This window comes from Oryx dammah, unplaced genomic scaffold (genome assembly GCF_014754425.2).
Source record: "Oryx dammah isolate SB20612 unplaced genomic scaffold, SCBI_Odam_1.1 HiC_scaffold_24, whole genome shotgun sequence".
NCBI lineage: Eukaryota > Metazoa > Chordata > Mammalia > Artiodactyla > Bovidae > Oryx > Oryx dammah.
In genome coordinates this window covers 18,395,588-18,411,092 of record NW_024070208.1, presented here as the reverse complement: position 1 = coordinate 18,411,092, position 15,505 = coordinate 18,395,588, and the positions used below count along the sequence as shown (strand labels likewise).

Sequence of the window (15,505 nt, the reverse complement as noted above, 5' to 3'; positions counted from 1 at the left end):
TACATTGGCATCGTCCCCCTCAAAGATCCCTCAGGCTCTAGCCCTGGGGCAAGCCCTGATCTTCTTTCTGTCAGTTTAGTTAGCATTTTCTAGAAGTTGATGTAAATGTAATGATACAGTACGTATTCTTCTCTGCCTGGCTTCTGTCTTTTTTTTTTTTTTTTCTGGCTTCTTTCTTCTAGCCTAATGATTTTGAAATTCATTTTGTTGCTGTGTAACAGATGTCCAGATCCTCCTGCAGTGAATCACAAACACAGTATAGTATTTCAGTCTCAAGTTCACTTCTTAGTAAGGCCAGGCTGTGCAATATTTTCTCACCTCTACTGTCGTCCATAAACTTTCATAAAAATGAGGAGGTTGTGGTTTGTTAGGGCTGTTGTAACAAAGTTCTGTAGACTGATTGGTTTCAATAACAGAAATTTATTCTCTTACGGTTTTGGAGGCTGGAAATTCAAGATCTTGTTGAATGAATTGGGTTGTTCCATCTTCCGTCCCACCTTCTGGTGGTTTGCTGCCAGTTTTTTGCCCTCCTTGGCTTATGGCAGCATAACTCCAATCTTCACGTGGCTTTCTCCCTGTGTCCAAACCCCCCTTTTTATAAGGACACCAGTCATGTCAGTTTAGGGCCCACCCTAATGACCTCCTTTTAATTTGATCCCTTCTCCAAATACTGTCATATTCTGAGGTTAGGACTTCAGTCTGTGAATTTGGGGATTCACTTCAACCCATAACAGGAGGAGAAGAAACAAAATCACTCAGAATTTTTTAAAATAAGGCCACCTGATTGCTATAAATGCTGCTCTGTGGACATGGGGTGGGAGGGACCCGTCTGTGGCCACAGAGGTGGCTGCCCCACAGCAGGCCAGCGTTTGCAGCCTCCTGCAATAAACCACTGTTTGCAGACTTCTGGCCAGCAGAGGAAGTGAGGGGCCAAGCCAGGACATGAAGGTGTGTGGCATGCGTGCTTCCTCTCTGCATGGTAGTTGTTTCCTCTTTAACCACGACGAGCACGTGCTCCTCGGGAAGCTTATCGGCTCTTGCCCAGAAGCCAGAACCTGACATCTTTCTTCCTTCAGGTGTGAGCATTTTCGCTCTTCATTGGAGGACAATGAGGATGATATTGTAGAAATGAGTGAATTTTCGTATCCTGTTTACCGAGCCTTCCTGGAGTACCTGTACACAGACAGCATCAGCCTGTCCCCCGAGGAGGCAGTAGGTAATTCGCACCAGACTTGCCCAAGAGTTTGGCAGAAAGGTGGTTTGTGTAGAGCCTGAAAGGAAGTCTCTGTGAGGGTAGTCACAAAACTAGTTCTGTTTTTGTGTGCTGAACCCAAACTGTGTTTCCTTCTTCCCACCTCGTACAAAGGTTGACTTGATGGATAAATTGCTAGACAACGTACACAACTTTTTAGTTTCCACAACCTGCTGTATTCAAGATATTTACATTATAAAAACGGTAAGATGCATGTAATAAGAAGCCCTGCTGGCCTCCATAACTGTGACTGTCTCTTTGGGACGGATTCAGGGTTACTGACGGTAAGAAAGCAACACAGGGCATCCATTTGGGCACAGGGTGAAAAACCTACTCAGTTTTAGCTTATAGCTGTCAGAATCATTGGCCAGTGGGACAGAAGAATGAAAGAATTGCTTCTGTAAACCAAGTAAAGAGTTTAACCCTCAAATTTTTAAATTCGGTATTCATTTTACATTTGTAAAGCCAGTAACACTTTTTACCAGATCAGCGTTTAATTTTCCTCGGGTGAACAGAAGTCTGATTTCTGAAGTTTTCTAGTTTTCCTTCCTTTCTCCCACAGTGCTGGAGGGCCAGGGCCCACGGTGTGCCACGCTCCCCTCGGCACCCTTGAGGGAGACAGACCGAGCCCTGCCCCGTGGAGCTGGTGCTCAGGGAAGGGAGGCTAGCCCTTAACAAGAAATCAAAGCGGTCAGTCAGGAGGTCAGGGAAGGCCTCCGTGAGGAAGTGTGCTGAGCAGAGAGCGGGGGGGAAAGCAAGCAGACACCCAGGCAAAGAGCATGCTACATGAGAGACAGTGTGAAGGTGTGAGGAGCACGGAGAGCGCGTGGAAGAGGAGGAGGCAGAGAGAGAGAGAGAGATGGCAGTGGAGGTAACTGAGGCCAGGCAGCTGGGTCTGGCCAAGACCAGATACGGCCTTGGAGGTCACGGTGAAGGGCTCAAGTTTTAGTCTTGATGTGATAGACAGCCTTGGAAGATTTTGACAATGGGGGTTGCGTATTTAGTTTTTGCTTTAATAGTAAAATGGAAAAAGGAAGTGGCTTAAACGAAGTGGTTTCTCTGTCTGTCACCCAGGAACAAAGTGCAAGGCATCCTTAGGTGTGGCCCCTGGATTCACGCCCACGGCCATATCTGCAATGCAGACAGTGGGGCGGAGGAAGGGACAGTGGCGAGGTGCCAGGGGCAAACCCCGGTGTTTGTTGAGGAAGTCCCACTTCTTTTAAAACAGGGACCAGAGACGACCAAGGCCTTAATTAGCTGCATAGGAAGTTGCAGGGAGTGGTCACTTCCAGATGGCCATGGCTCAGCCACATAGTCTAGGATTTGGGGAGAAAAGGAGGATGGGTTTGTGTATTCATTTATGGAGGGAGGAGGCACCCGCAGCTTCGACTCCAGGAGTGAAAAGATCAGGCACTGTAATGGTTGAGATGTCAGGTGGTGGTGCCCTGGGTTAAGGTGGTCTAGCGTGGAGGTGTTCAAAGAGATCAGAGTCTGGACACATCTTACATAGCGAGCTGATGGAATCTGTTGGTGGTTGGTTGTGGTGTGTGAGGGAAAGAGAAGGATGGGGTGTTTGGCCCGAGTGTGGAGAGCACCAGGTTTTGCTCTGGAGTTTGAAAACTCAAAGGAGTTTGAGCTGCCTTTTAGACATCTATGTGGCAGGTTTTCTCTAGGCCCCTGGGCAAGAGTCTAAAGGAGGCCTGCATACCACATGTCTAAAAATTTAAAGTTATGTGTCAAGCTAAAAGCTTCAGATAAAATGTGTTAAATCCTCATACCTTGAAAAATACACCTTCATTAAGAACTGAGACTCCAGGGTGGCATTTCATCTGGAATTTAGAGTGGTAGGTCTCTTGGAGTTCCATGCTAGGACACTATTGCACAGGAAGGTCAGGCCCCTGGGCTCCAGCTTGGGATCTGCTGTCTTTGTTTACCCACCACCAGCTACCTCCTGCATCACAAGAGGTGCGCGGGCATGCAGCCTGCATCTCCATGCTCTGTCCATCCCGCCCTGGCCACCCCTGGCCCTGGGGATCTGTACCTTGGTGATAGGGTCGAGGGGAGGAAACACTTGCGTGTGTGGCCTCAGGGCTGATTAGGCAGGGAGTCCCAGGGTCCCTGGGGGCTCAGATGGTAAAGAATCCACTTGGAATGCAGGAGACCCGGGTTCGATCCCTGGGTCAGGAAGATCCACTGGAGCAGGAAATGGCTACCCAGTCTAGTATTCTTGCCTGGAGAATTCCATGGACAGAGGACCCTGGCGGGCTATAGTCCACAGGAGTGCAGAGTCGGACATGACTGAGCGACTAGCACCTTCACACTTTGCCAGAGTCCCGGGTGCATGAAGTGTGGTTTAGGAGCGGGCACGTGGCTCCCTGTTCACTGTTGGGAGGACTGCCTGGAGCAGGTGCAGAACTGGGCCCTCCTGAGCGGAGGGTCCAGGAAGTACCTGTGAGCACACGCATACGTGAGTCTGGTGCCTGGGGTGTGGGGAGCTGTCGATGTGAATCTGAGAGTTGTTGGGAACCGACTAGAAACAATCAGGTCATTCGCAGCTCTCAAGATTTCAAAAGATTTCAGTTTGTTTCCCCCAGTGGGCCATAGGCCTTTCTTCTATGATAATACTTGTCATGTTACAATGAAAGCAAGTTTCCAGCTAAAATCTACCACATTGTGTAAAACTTCCTGTAAGGTTGAAGAAATCCTGGCTCTGTGTCCTTTGGGCCCTCTATGCAGTACCTTCCATGAAAAGGTTATCTTGAAGTAAACTTGGCAACAGTCTAGAGTCAGGATTCAGCTGGCTTTTGATCAGGTGGCACCCAGGACTGAATTGGACCTAGCAAGTGTTCCATTCTTCCCAGGGTGTAGGACTGCTGAGCCCCTGGTGTGGATCCCATTCATGCAGGGGTGGAGGGGACTCTCACAGTATCTCCAGCCGAGTGACATAACTCGAGTGCCACTCACTTCACCAGTGACATACGTTATGCTAATTAACAAATCCTCAAATGGAGATTTAAATAACCATAATTGAAGCTATTTGACAAGGGCCTTTCAAATACTGACTGACCATTCTTTTTTTTTTTTTTTTTTGGCTGCATTGCGCAGCATGTTGGATCTTTGTTCTCTGACTTGGAATTGGACCCTTGCCCACTGCAGTGGAAGCTTGGAGCCTTAGGCACTGGGTTACCAGGGAAATCCCCTGACTGACCATTCTAGATTAGAGTGCTTTTCATAGTATCCCTTGTGTGCATGTTCAGTCGCTCAGTCGTGTACAACTCTTTGTGACCCTGTGGGCTTGTGGCCCGCCAGGCTCCTCTGTCCATGGGATTTCAGGCAAGAATACTGGAGTGGGTTGCCATTTCCTTCTCCAACAGTATCCCTTGGAGTAGCTTAAAAATCAACTTAAACATCTAAATCACTCTATGTTGTATTATTTGAAAGTAGATGACAGATAATATCTATAACAAGAATCATCAGGTTTTTACCAGACAGTATTAAAACTGTGAGGCTGGAGATCATTTAGGGAAATAAGTGAAGTAAGAGTCTGAATATTGAACTCTGGGGCAATCAAGTACTCAGAAGTCAGGAAAAATGGTCCAGCCACGAGACTGAAGAGTAACTTCTGAAGGAGAAGAAGACCTGAGCAAGTGTTTGAAGCAGCTGGGTGCTTTCACAGCACGTGTGAATGCTGCTGCAGAAGCTGCTGATGCTTCAGCGGGAGGGACGACTGGAAGAAGACTTGAGCCATTTTCACTTGCTGCTCCTTTCCCCACAGCTGCTTGTTTGTGTGCTGCGTTTTCTCAGGGCAGCTGTGTTCTTAGATTGAGCCACACACTCAGAGTGTGTAAGTCAGCCTAAGCTTCAATTCCCACACCCCTTCGCTAATATTATATTGGGTTGGCCAAAAAGTTCATTTGGGGTTTTCCATATGATGTTACAGACAAATCTGAACAGAAAGTTCTGGCCAACACAGTATTTAAAATAATCTCTGATGGGTTGAGTGAGCTTAAATCAGGATACTTGAGATCAGTCCCCTAATAGACATCTCTTTCTACCAGGGTTGCTTGATTTGGCTACATTTTATAGAGAAAATCGTTTGAAAAAACTCTGCCAACAAACTATCAAGCAAGGAATCTGCGAGGAGAATGCCATCGCGCTGCTGTCGGCTGCTGTGAAGTATGAAGCTCAGGTAAGGAAAGCATCCTTTCAACAAGCTCACCTTCTGGAAGAAATAGCTGTCTACTTCACGCCTTACACTGAAAGAAAGTCTGCTTAAAGATTTAATTTAAATAAAGTACTAAAAGAAAAAATATATAAGGGAATGTTTATATAAAGTTAGGATGAACTTCAAGGGCAGAAACCATGAAGGAAAGGATTGATCTGATCTCAAAAAATTAAAATGTTTACACACACACGCATACACACACACAAATAGAAAGTAAATGACACTCTGGAAAAAATATCTTTAACACAATGAAGCAAGTTTACCATCAGTTCAGTTCAGTTGCTCAGTCATGTCCAACTCTTTGTGACCCCGTGAATCGAAGCACGCCAGGCCTCCCTGTCCATCACCAACTCCCGGAGTTCACCCAAACTCATGTGCATCGAGTTTGTGATGCCATCCAGTCATCTTATCCTCTGTTGTCCCCTTCTCCTCCTGCCCCCAATCCCTCCCAGCATCAAGGTCTTTTCCAGTGAGTCAACTCTTCCCATCAGGTGGCCAAAGTATTGGAGTTTCAGCTTTAGCATCAGTCCTTCCAATGAACACTCAGGACTGGTCTCCTTTAGGATGGACTGGTTGGATCTCCTTGCAGTCCAAGGGATTCTCAAGAGTCTTTTCCAGCACCACAGTTCAAAAGCATCAATTCTTCAGCACTCAGCTTTCTTCACAGTCCAGTTCACATCCATACATGACCACTGGAAAAACCATAGCCTTGCCTAGACGGACCTTTGTTGGCAAAGTAACATCTCTGCTTTTTAATATGCTGTCTAGGTTGGTCATAACTTTTCTTCCAAGGAGTAAGCGTCTTTTAATTTCATGGCTGCAGCCACCATCTGCAGTGATTTTGGAGCCCCCCCAAAATAAAGTCTGACACTGTTTCCACTGTTTCTCCATCTATTTCCCAAGAAGTGATGGGACCAGATGCCATGATGTTCGTTTTCTGAATGTTGAGCTTTAAGCCAACTTTTTCACTCTCCTCTTTCCCTTTCATCAAGAGGCTTTTTAGTTCCTCTTCACTTTCTGCCATAGTTAATGTATAATTCTTTTTAAAAATGATAATATGAGCAGTTTGATGGAAAAAAAAATGGACCAAATGGATTTATGAACAAATGAAAACTAAGAATGAAAATAAAGTATAATTTTTCAGTTGTCAATAGGGAAATCTATTTTTAGAAATAGTACAGGCTCAGGAGAGAGTATTCTCCTCAATTGCTGAGGAGAATGCAAATTAGTGTAAGCAGTTGGGGCAGTTTGGTATAATATGTAATAAAAGCTTTAAAAATTTAATTCTTTAAGGAATTCACTTGTAGAAAGTTATCTTAAGAAAGTAATCATGGATCAAAGATTTAGCGTCAAGGACATTTCCCTGCAGCATTGTTTATAATTTTAAAAAGTTAAAAAAATTCAGCACAAATATATCAGTTCTCAGTTCAGTCGCTCAGTCATTTCTGACTCTTTGTGACCCCATGGACTGCAGCACGCTAGGCCTCGCTGTTCATCACCAACTCCCAGAGCTTACTTAAACTCATGTCCATTAAGTTGGTGTTGCCATCCAACCATCTCATCCTCTGTTGTCCCCTTCTCCTCCTGCCTTCAATCTTTCCCAGCATCAGGGTCTTTTCAAATGAGTCAAGTCTTCACATCAGGTGGTCAAAGGGTTGGAGCTTCAGCTTCAGCATCAGTCCTTCCAGTGAATATTCAGGACTGATTTCCTTTAGGATTGACTGGTTTGATATCCTTGCAGTCCAAAAGAGTCTTCTCCAACACCATAAACACAGCATAAAGGTAGGAGAAAATTGTTTAAAAAATGGTATAGTCTTTGGGGTCACAAAGAGTTGGACACAACTTAGCAACTGAACAACCTCAGATATGCAGATGACACCACCCTTATGGCAGAAAGTGAAGAACTAAAGAGCCTGTTGATGAAAGTGAAAGAGGAGAGTGAAAAAGTTGGCTTAAAGCTCAACATTCAGAAAACGAACATCATGGCATCTGGTCCCGTCACTTCATGGGAAATAGATGGGGAAACAGTGGAAACAGTGTCAGACTTTATTTTGGGGGGCTTCAAAATCACTGCAGATGGTGATTGCAGCCATCAAATTAAAAAAGACGCTTACTCCTTGGAAGAAAAGTTATGACCAACCTAGACAGCATATTAGAAAGCAGAGATGTTACTTTGCCAGCAAAGGTCCATCTAGTCAAGGCTATGATTTTTCCAGTAGTCATGTACGGATGTGAGAGTTGGACTATAAAGAAAGCTGAGCACCGAAGAATTGATGCTTTTGAACTGTGGTGTTGGAGAAGACTCTTGAGAATCCCTTGGACTGCAAGGAGATCCAACCAGTCCATCCTAAAGGAGATCAGTCCTGGGTGTTCACTGGAAGGACTGATGTTGAAGCTGAAACTCCAATACTTTGGCCACCTGATGCGAAGAGCTGACTCATTTGAAAAGACCCTGATGCTAGGAAAGGTTGAAGGCAGGAGGAGAAGGGGACAACAGAGGATGAGACAGTTGGATGGCATTACCGACTCAATGGACATGAGTTTTAGTAAACTCCGGGAGTTGGTGATGACTCCTGGCATGCTGCAGTCCTTGGGGTTGCAGTCAGACACGACTGAGTGACTGAACTGAACTGAAATGAACAACAACAGCGTTAATACTATTCAAGATATATCACTGACTGAAAACCTGTGGTCCTATTTTTTAATAAGTATATTTGTTAAATAAAAATATTTTAATTTTTAAGTATAAATAGCTAAATTGAAAATGACTAAAATTTATTATCTACATAGAATAAAAGACTGAAAAATACGGTCAGTGGTTATCTTTGAATTGGTGGGATTGTAGATGATTTTTATTTTGTTATCTTTGCTAGATTTTCCTGAATTTTCTATAGTGACCCTGTATTGTTTTGATAATAAAGAAAACCTATCTTAGAGTTAAATCTTGAGGAAGCAGGCCAGACTCCTTGGAGTCAATTTCCTTAAGGATATCCTTTCCTTTGTCCAAGAACAGGGACGTTTTAGCAGTGACCAGAAAAAAAGCCTATAACTTCTTTTCTGCTTATATAAGTAATAATATGCTTATTAAAGAAAATTCAGAAAATACAAAAAGTATGAGGAAGGAAATGCCTCATCAACCAGAGGACACAAACATTTCATATAGCTCCTTCTGATTTTTTCCCTAGGTTATGTGTATATCTCTAAATACTAGGTTTTTTTCACTTAACATTAAAAAAAAATCTTCCCTGCCTTGAAGCATAGACATTTAAAAGCATAGTGAATATTTGTCTTTCATCCAGGTAATAATACATTGGGCACTTACAACACGCAGAATGCTTCATGGCCAAATAGTAGCTATGTGCTTGGTTTCAAGAGTTTGTCACAGTCATGGCAATAATACTGGACTCTTCTGGACTGCGTCAGATGATGAGATGGCAGGCATATACTGTTTTCCTCTGAACTAGGCTTAATTTGCAAGACTTCTTCACATTTCCTATTTATGTGAATTATTTGAATGCTTACCATCCAGCCCTCTTTTTTCTAGAAAGCAAGCTCCTTGAGGAACGGCAAGGACTTTGTTCTGCCAGACCCCTAGTGCCTAGGCTAGTGCCGGACACATAGTAGGTGCTCGCTAAATGTTTAATGAACGTCCAACTTTGCCTTTAGAGGTAGACTAACTGTTGTGCCCTAAATTAAAAACAGACCACAAATAAAATTGACTCAGTGCATACATCACATAAAAGTTTTTATAAAGAACAGTGCATTTGATGTGAGTAGTATTCTTACTTGCTGACTCTAGTAAGCAAGAAATGGACCTTTTCAGCAAATTATCCCTCATGCTTGACTACACTTAATACATAATTAATACAAGTCAGAGATCATTTGAAGTACAGTTCACATCATGCTTAATTCTCAGAAGAACCTGATAAGAATATAGGTATTATTATTCTTCTAATTTACAAGTGAGGGAGCTTGAATCTGAGAGATTAAATTCTTAGTAAGCTATTAATAATAATTTTAAAGCTGAAATGCATTCCCAGATTGGACCAGTTTCAAAAGCACACATTCTACCACAATTCTCTATTGTCTCCATATTTTAAAATCAGCAGTGTTTATGCACTGGCTCAGCAGATGTCCACCGAGTGCCCATTAAATGCCTGACACCGTTCTAGGCACTTGAGGGTACAAGAAGTGAACAAAACAGACCAAAGTCCCTGCCCTCATGGAACTTTCTGGTGGTGAGGGCAGTAGATAAACTAATACAATATGTGTTCTGTTAGGTGGTGATAAGTGATATAAAAAAGTAAGTTAGGGAAGGGCAGTGGGAGGAGGCCAGACTGAGATGAAATCTGAAGGTTTCAATCGTGGTCGAGGAAGGAAGGGAGGTCTCACCAAGGAGAGCCAAGCACATCCATGAAGGAGACGCGATGGGCCGTGCAGGCCAGGGCCCAAGGCCCTGGGTCTCCACAGGCCGGCCTGTCTTTTGCTCTCAGTTCTCTGGGGCCAGAAGTGTGTCCAGCCACCTGATTTCTGAGTCTCAAGTTTGCAGATTTAATCAAGAGAATCACTATGGGACTTTTTTTTTTTTTCTTTTTGGCCTGGCGTACATTACATAAGCCAGAAATCACCAATCTGTGGAGTTTCTCTCAGCAGAAAGTTGTGATTTCTTCCAAGCACTTTCCCACTTCAGAATACTGAAGCTCTGTGTGATCCAATGAAGCCTAACCATCCCAGCCTTGTCTTCTTGTGAAGGAGAGAGAGCAGTGGTCTGTTCATGACTTCAGAGAAGCAGTTCCCCAGATGACTCTTTCATAGCATAAGCTTTCCTCACAAATTCTTTACAGGTAGAACTATTTAAGCCCCAGAAGAATATAAAAGAGGAGTGTTGGGCTCAACATAAAGAAAATCTCTTAATCAATTTACTGTATGCATTCACACAATAAAGAAATATTTATTACACAAACAAAACAGAGTGTTGTACTCTGAATAAATAGTGAAAGAGGAATGAACAGTACACATCAGTGCCTATCTCTGGGAAGAAAAAGTCTCACTTTTTTGCATTGGTTACTGTGGATGAACTTGAATTCTTTCCTGTTATTTACATTTTTACAAGCATAGACTCATATCATCTGTATAGTTTTACAGCTATTCTTTAGGTACCGCTGTCCCAGCATTTCTTTCTGTTGGCCATCAAATCTTTCTTCACCTGTGTGTTTTAGGAATTTTTGTGCTATGTTGCATTGCATCAGGATATTTGAATTTCCTAACGTTTCTGTTGTCCCTAGGACTTAGAAGAATTCTGCTTCAGGTTTTGCATAAACCATTTGACTGTAGTAACACAGACTTCGGGCTTTGCAGAAATGGACCATGATCTCTTGAAGAACTTTATCAGCAAAGCAAGCAGAGTTGGAGCCTTTAAAAACTGACCCTCACCTGCAGGAAAGAATTTCTAGTGTTTCCACTCTCCCTGCAACAGCCAGAGAGTAACTTCTCCTTAATAGTGTTGATGATGAGCTACATTTGGGCTGAAAATGTTCTGTCAAAACAAGGGGATGGTGGTGAGTCTTCCCCACCTTCTGAAATCCACTGTCTACAAGAGAAGGCATTAAGTGCTCTGTTCAGATGGAACTAAGCTCAAGGGGAAAAAATTGAAATGTCTTACTGTATTTACCATTTTCCTCTTATGAGTCACTTAAGTTGGAGACTTTTGGTACAGGGGTCTAAGTGTATGCTATTCTGGCCAAATTTGCATATTCAACAGGCTGGTACCACACGGATAAGCTTGACCAGGAATGCTGTCACTAGCTCACTTTCAGCATCCAGCACAGTGCCTTGCATATAGTAGGCACTCAACTTATTATCAATTTTAATCATGCCTGAACAGCTTTTTATTTATGGGACACTGGATGAAGGAATAACTTAGGTAAAACAAATTTAAAACAACTGAGGTCCCTATTCTTATGGTACATTGTTCTGAGGAATAGTGGCTAATTTAGAGCGTTAATTCACAAAAGGCCTTGGCAATTAAATTGTTGAAGACCCAAGGGCTACTTTTAATTCTCTGTTTTACTCTGAGTCATTAATTTCTCATATGAAATCACTATATATGAAATACTTTGAGTGAGTGCTATTCCTGGGCTCATTTGCCTTACATAATTGCATAATGTCCTTTTACTTTTGTGTTAAGAGATTTGCCTCCATAAGTAAAAATGGTTTTCTCTTGTAGTTGATTTTTATGTCACCACAAAACAGGTCTTTTAACTTGGCACGGTGTGATTATGAAAGTAGCAGCCAAAAAGGAACTAACACTTAAATTTCATGGGCAGCACTAGCAAGAATGAGGTAAATTTATACTTTCTCGATCAAGTTACCCAGCTGCGTGTGAGAAACTGAAACAGGATGTAGGCTGCAGTGTCAGGCTCCTAGCGTGTATTTCACAACAGGATACTACTGTATGAAGAAACCTCTTTTGGAATTAGAAACTTTGTTCTGATGCCGAACTGTTTGATAATAAAGTGTTCATTTGTAGGTAACAGAACAAATGTGTGTGTTTTTTAATTCATCAGAAGCGGCAAGATTCTACCAACCTTATGTCTCTTAGATACACACAGATTGTTTCATATAAGCTAATTTTTTAAAGCAGTCACTCAGATAAGGCATCATAGCAAAGCCTACCCTAAAACATAGATGACTTCTAAACAGTTTAATTACTATTCATCCACTTACCTACAAGTGAATGGTCTTTACTGGTGAGGTCACTCGAATCCTTGTTTTTGTTTATCTGTTTTTGCAGACCTGGTCTGGTAGAGGCCAAGGAGTCCGGATGTCTCTTAACTAAGTCAGAATCCCATTTTTGGAACTATACAGTTTGGGTTATTTTAAAACAGCCTCACCCCATGTGTCTGAATGTTCTGGTAGGTTTACTGTTCTCTCCAGCAAAGAAACATCGAGGCTTGGGTGTTACCAGTCAGCTTCAGTTCTCACAGTCAGATGTCCACGGGCTTCATTCACTTCTGACTTCTCCTCACCCTGCTATGTTTGCTGTCACTGACCAAAAGCCTTTGTATTTTATAATGTCTTCCCAAACCTTCTCTTCCTCTTTCTTGCCCTTTTCGGACAGTCTTCTGAAGTTCCTCAGTGCCTTTTTCTTTTATGAACTCATTTCATGGAAACATGGGACCACCCAGAAAAACAGGACAGTTTATTTAGGGATGAAAACTGGATTACCCTTCACGAGGCTCCATAGTGGGTCACCACTCTGCCAGAGTACATGTTAGTAAAAAAGGGTGAATGGAGTTCTAGCTAGATTTCCTCCAGAGAGTGAGAGAATATTATTTGTTTCCATATACTTGGAAAACATACCTTCTATGCCGACACCCCCAGCCCCCACATATGGACTTCTGGATGCCAGAACTACAGTCGTGGGCGAGACCAGTCAGGTTGATCCCAGGATGGGTAAACAGGCAGTAGGCAAGCTGAGTAAGGTCATTTCTGATGGCGATGATGCTGTTAAACTTTCAAAGGAGAGCAGCACAGTACAGAGGAAGGATTTTTAGCTTGGGTGTCAAGGAAGACCTCTGAGCTGAGAGCCCAGAGATAAGAAGCAAGCTAAACAACATTGTGGAGGAAGATCACTTATGGACAGAAGGAACAGCAAATGTAAAAGCCCACAGCAGGGACGGGCTTGGCATCACAAGACAAAAAGGCCAGTGTGGGTAAAGCAGAGTGAGCACGAGGAGGAGGCAGTAATCCACAGTGTGAGTACCTCTAGGAGAGGAGCGCAGCCAATCCATTTACACTTTTAAAGGATCACTTTCACTCTTCAAGGAGTAGAAAGGTGAGGAGGGAGGCAGAGACCAGTTAGAAGTCTCTTAACAGTGGTCTAGATACGAGCTATCAGAAGACAGGTTTTTATCTTGAGCAAGTATGTGTTTAGTAAAATGGGGAAAGACCAGGGTAGAAACAAGGTGTTTTTGTTTGTTTGATTCTGGTTTATATTTTGAGAAGCTGGGTCAGGTAGGAATTGAGTTCTTTTGGCTGTGAGAGCTCTGACTTCTATGAAGAGGTCGGGGCTGGAGAAATAAATTTGGGATTCATCAGCATACAAAGCCCATTAAATGCTAAGAATGGACGAACTACTAGGAGAGAATTTAGATACAGAAGAGACTGTTACTGCACTTAATACAAAGACCACATCGGACCACTGAGACTCTTAACTAATTTATTGAAAAATAGACAAACTATTGTTAATTGTAGAAAATAGTAATGTAGCAATTTCAAATGTACAGTTTTAACCAATACAAAAAGCAATAAAGCAGTATCTGAAGTCTTACGTAAGAAATCTCAATACACGATCTCTGAAGTTCCTTAAATTCTGACACTAATTCTAACATGAACTTATTAGCAAAAGACCCAGTAATGTGGTAAGCCCTTGACTTAAAAGCTAACTGATTTGTATGATATTCATGCAAAAATGAATGAGGACATGAGATAAAGCTTTCTAGTGCCTGTGTTACCAAGATGACTGTCAAAAAATAAGTTTCAACTTAATTGAGCACAAAATAAAATTTTGCTTTCTAACAAATAAGACCAGATTTCTTTTTCAAAAGAACTCTCAGTTTAAACAAAGTAATTTTCTAAAAGCTAGTAGATGCTACCTTAAATACCACCTATTTTAAATTATACCATCTCTAAATAAGTTAATCACACAAGATAGTTTAAATTACACCTTTAGGTGTCAGGGGGAGGGGGAAAGCGCCTCTTTTTCTACTGTAGCTATTTTAATTTGAAGCTTCTGCACAAAATCAGAGAGAGAAACATTAATGCCTAACCCAAAGACCTTTCATCACCTGCACTGTGGCCTAGAAATAATGTGGCTTTGAATGTGCCAGTGTAAGACCATGCTGAAGTTAAAAAAAAAAAGACAACTGCTAGTTCAAAAGATACATGGAAGACATGTACCATTCCAGGAAAAAAAAAAAAAAAAGCCCTCTTCCCAAATTCAGGAGAGGAGAATCATTGGTGAGATGCAATTAGGAAACTCTCTAAGAAAAAAAATTAAGGCTCCTATAGTTAACAGTCTGTTTGTAGAGTAAAATTACTTTGTATCTTGATTCTTTGGGACCCAGAAACATCAGAAAGTGTCCTTGGGATGTACTGGATCCGGGTCCTCGACAGTAAAGCTCTAGTTGAACACTTTATTTTCCAAGTACTAGACAGGTACTTAATGAATTCAGTGATCTGAATGGTATAAAAACCAAGAGTACTATTAATAACTCTTTATTTTTTAAAGCATGAGTTGGATAAAGAAAAGGATCAATAAACTCTTACAAGTCCTGAGGTATGAAACCTGTATCAGTAGTATGACAGTATCTCATAGGTTTATACTTTTGTTTTCTGTTTGCATTTTAAAACTAAAATTTATAAAACAAACACACAGTACACCCATTTAGTTTCCATTAGTAAACTCTAATGTGTAAAAAAATCAGTCATTTTCTCCTAAGTTTCTAGCATCTGTTTTAGCGCAAGAGTTCAGGGTCATTTGGGTAAATGGGGGCAGTCAGCCAAATTGCATTTGGAAGACAAGACGCATTTTCTAAGGGTATTCATGTTAAATTAAAAAAATAAATATAAATTAATAAAAATAACAGCAAACATCACATACGTGCCACAAGAGAAGACAAAGTACTCGGATAGGCACAGGTTGTGAGACTCACTCCTGGGGGATCCTGCCACCATTTGTAAAGCAGAACAATTATTAAGTAAGACCCCTACGTATCAACAAGTTCCATTCCAAGAGCACGTTCTTAAGTCCAATTTGTTCATAAGTCCAACAAAGTTAGTCTAGGTACCCAACGAACACATTGGCTATATAGTACTGTACTATAGTAGGCTTATAATACTTTTCACACAAATAATACATTAAAAAACACATAAAAATAAAACATTTTCAGTCTTACAGTACAGTACCTTGAAAACTACAGTAGTACAGTACAACAGCTGGCACACAGGCTGGCACTGAGTGAACA

The 15,505-nt window shown here is 42.0% G+C and overlaps 1 protein-coding gene across 8 annotated transcripts in view; it reads left to right on the top strand.

Annotated features, from left to right (window-relative positions):
* RCBTB2 (RCC1 and BTB domain containing protein 2) overlaps positions 1-14,499 on the top strand; it is a 47,624-nt gene extending 33,125 nt beyond the window's left edge. For 7 of the 8 annotated variants that reach the window (XM_040266927.1, XM_040266930.1, XM_040266924.1 and 4 more), the window contains 3 exons: positions 1,077-1,216; positions 5,311-5,441; positions 10,763-12,012. In XM_040266927.1, coding sequence (XP_040122861.1) covers positions 1,077-1,216; positions 5,311-5,441; positions 10,763-10,903 — 412 coding nt within the window. In that variant the 3' untranslated portion in view covers positions 10,904-12,012. Of the gene's footprint in view, positions 1-1,076; positions 1,217-5,310; positions 5,442-10,762 lie in introns of all 8 variants that reach the window. The other variant, XM_040266922.1, reaches the window with a different exon arrangement.
* Positions 14,500-15,505: the final 1,006 nt, after the last annotated feature.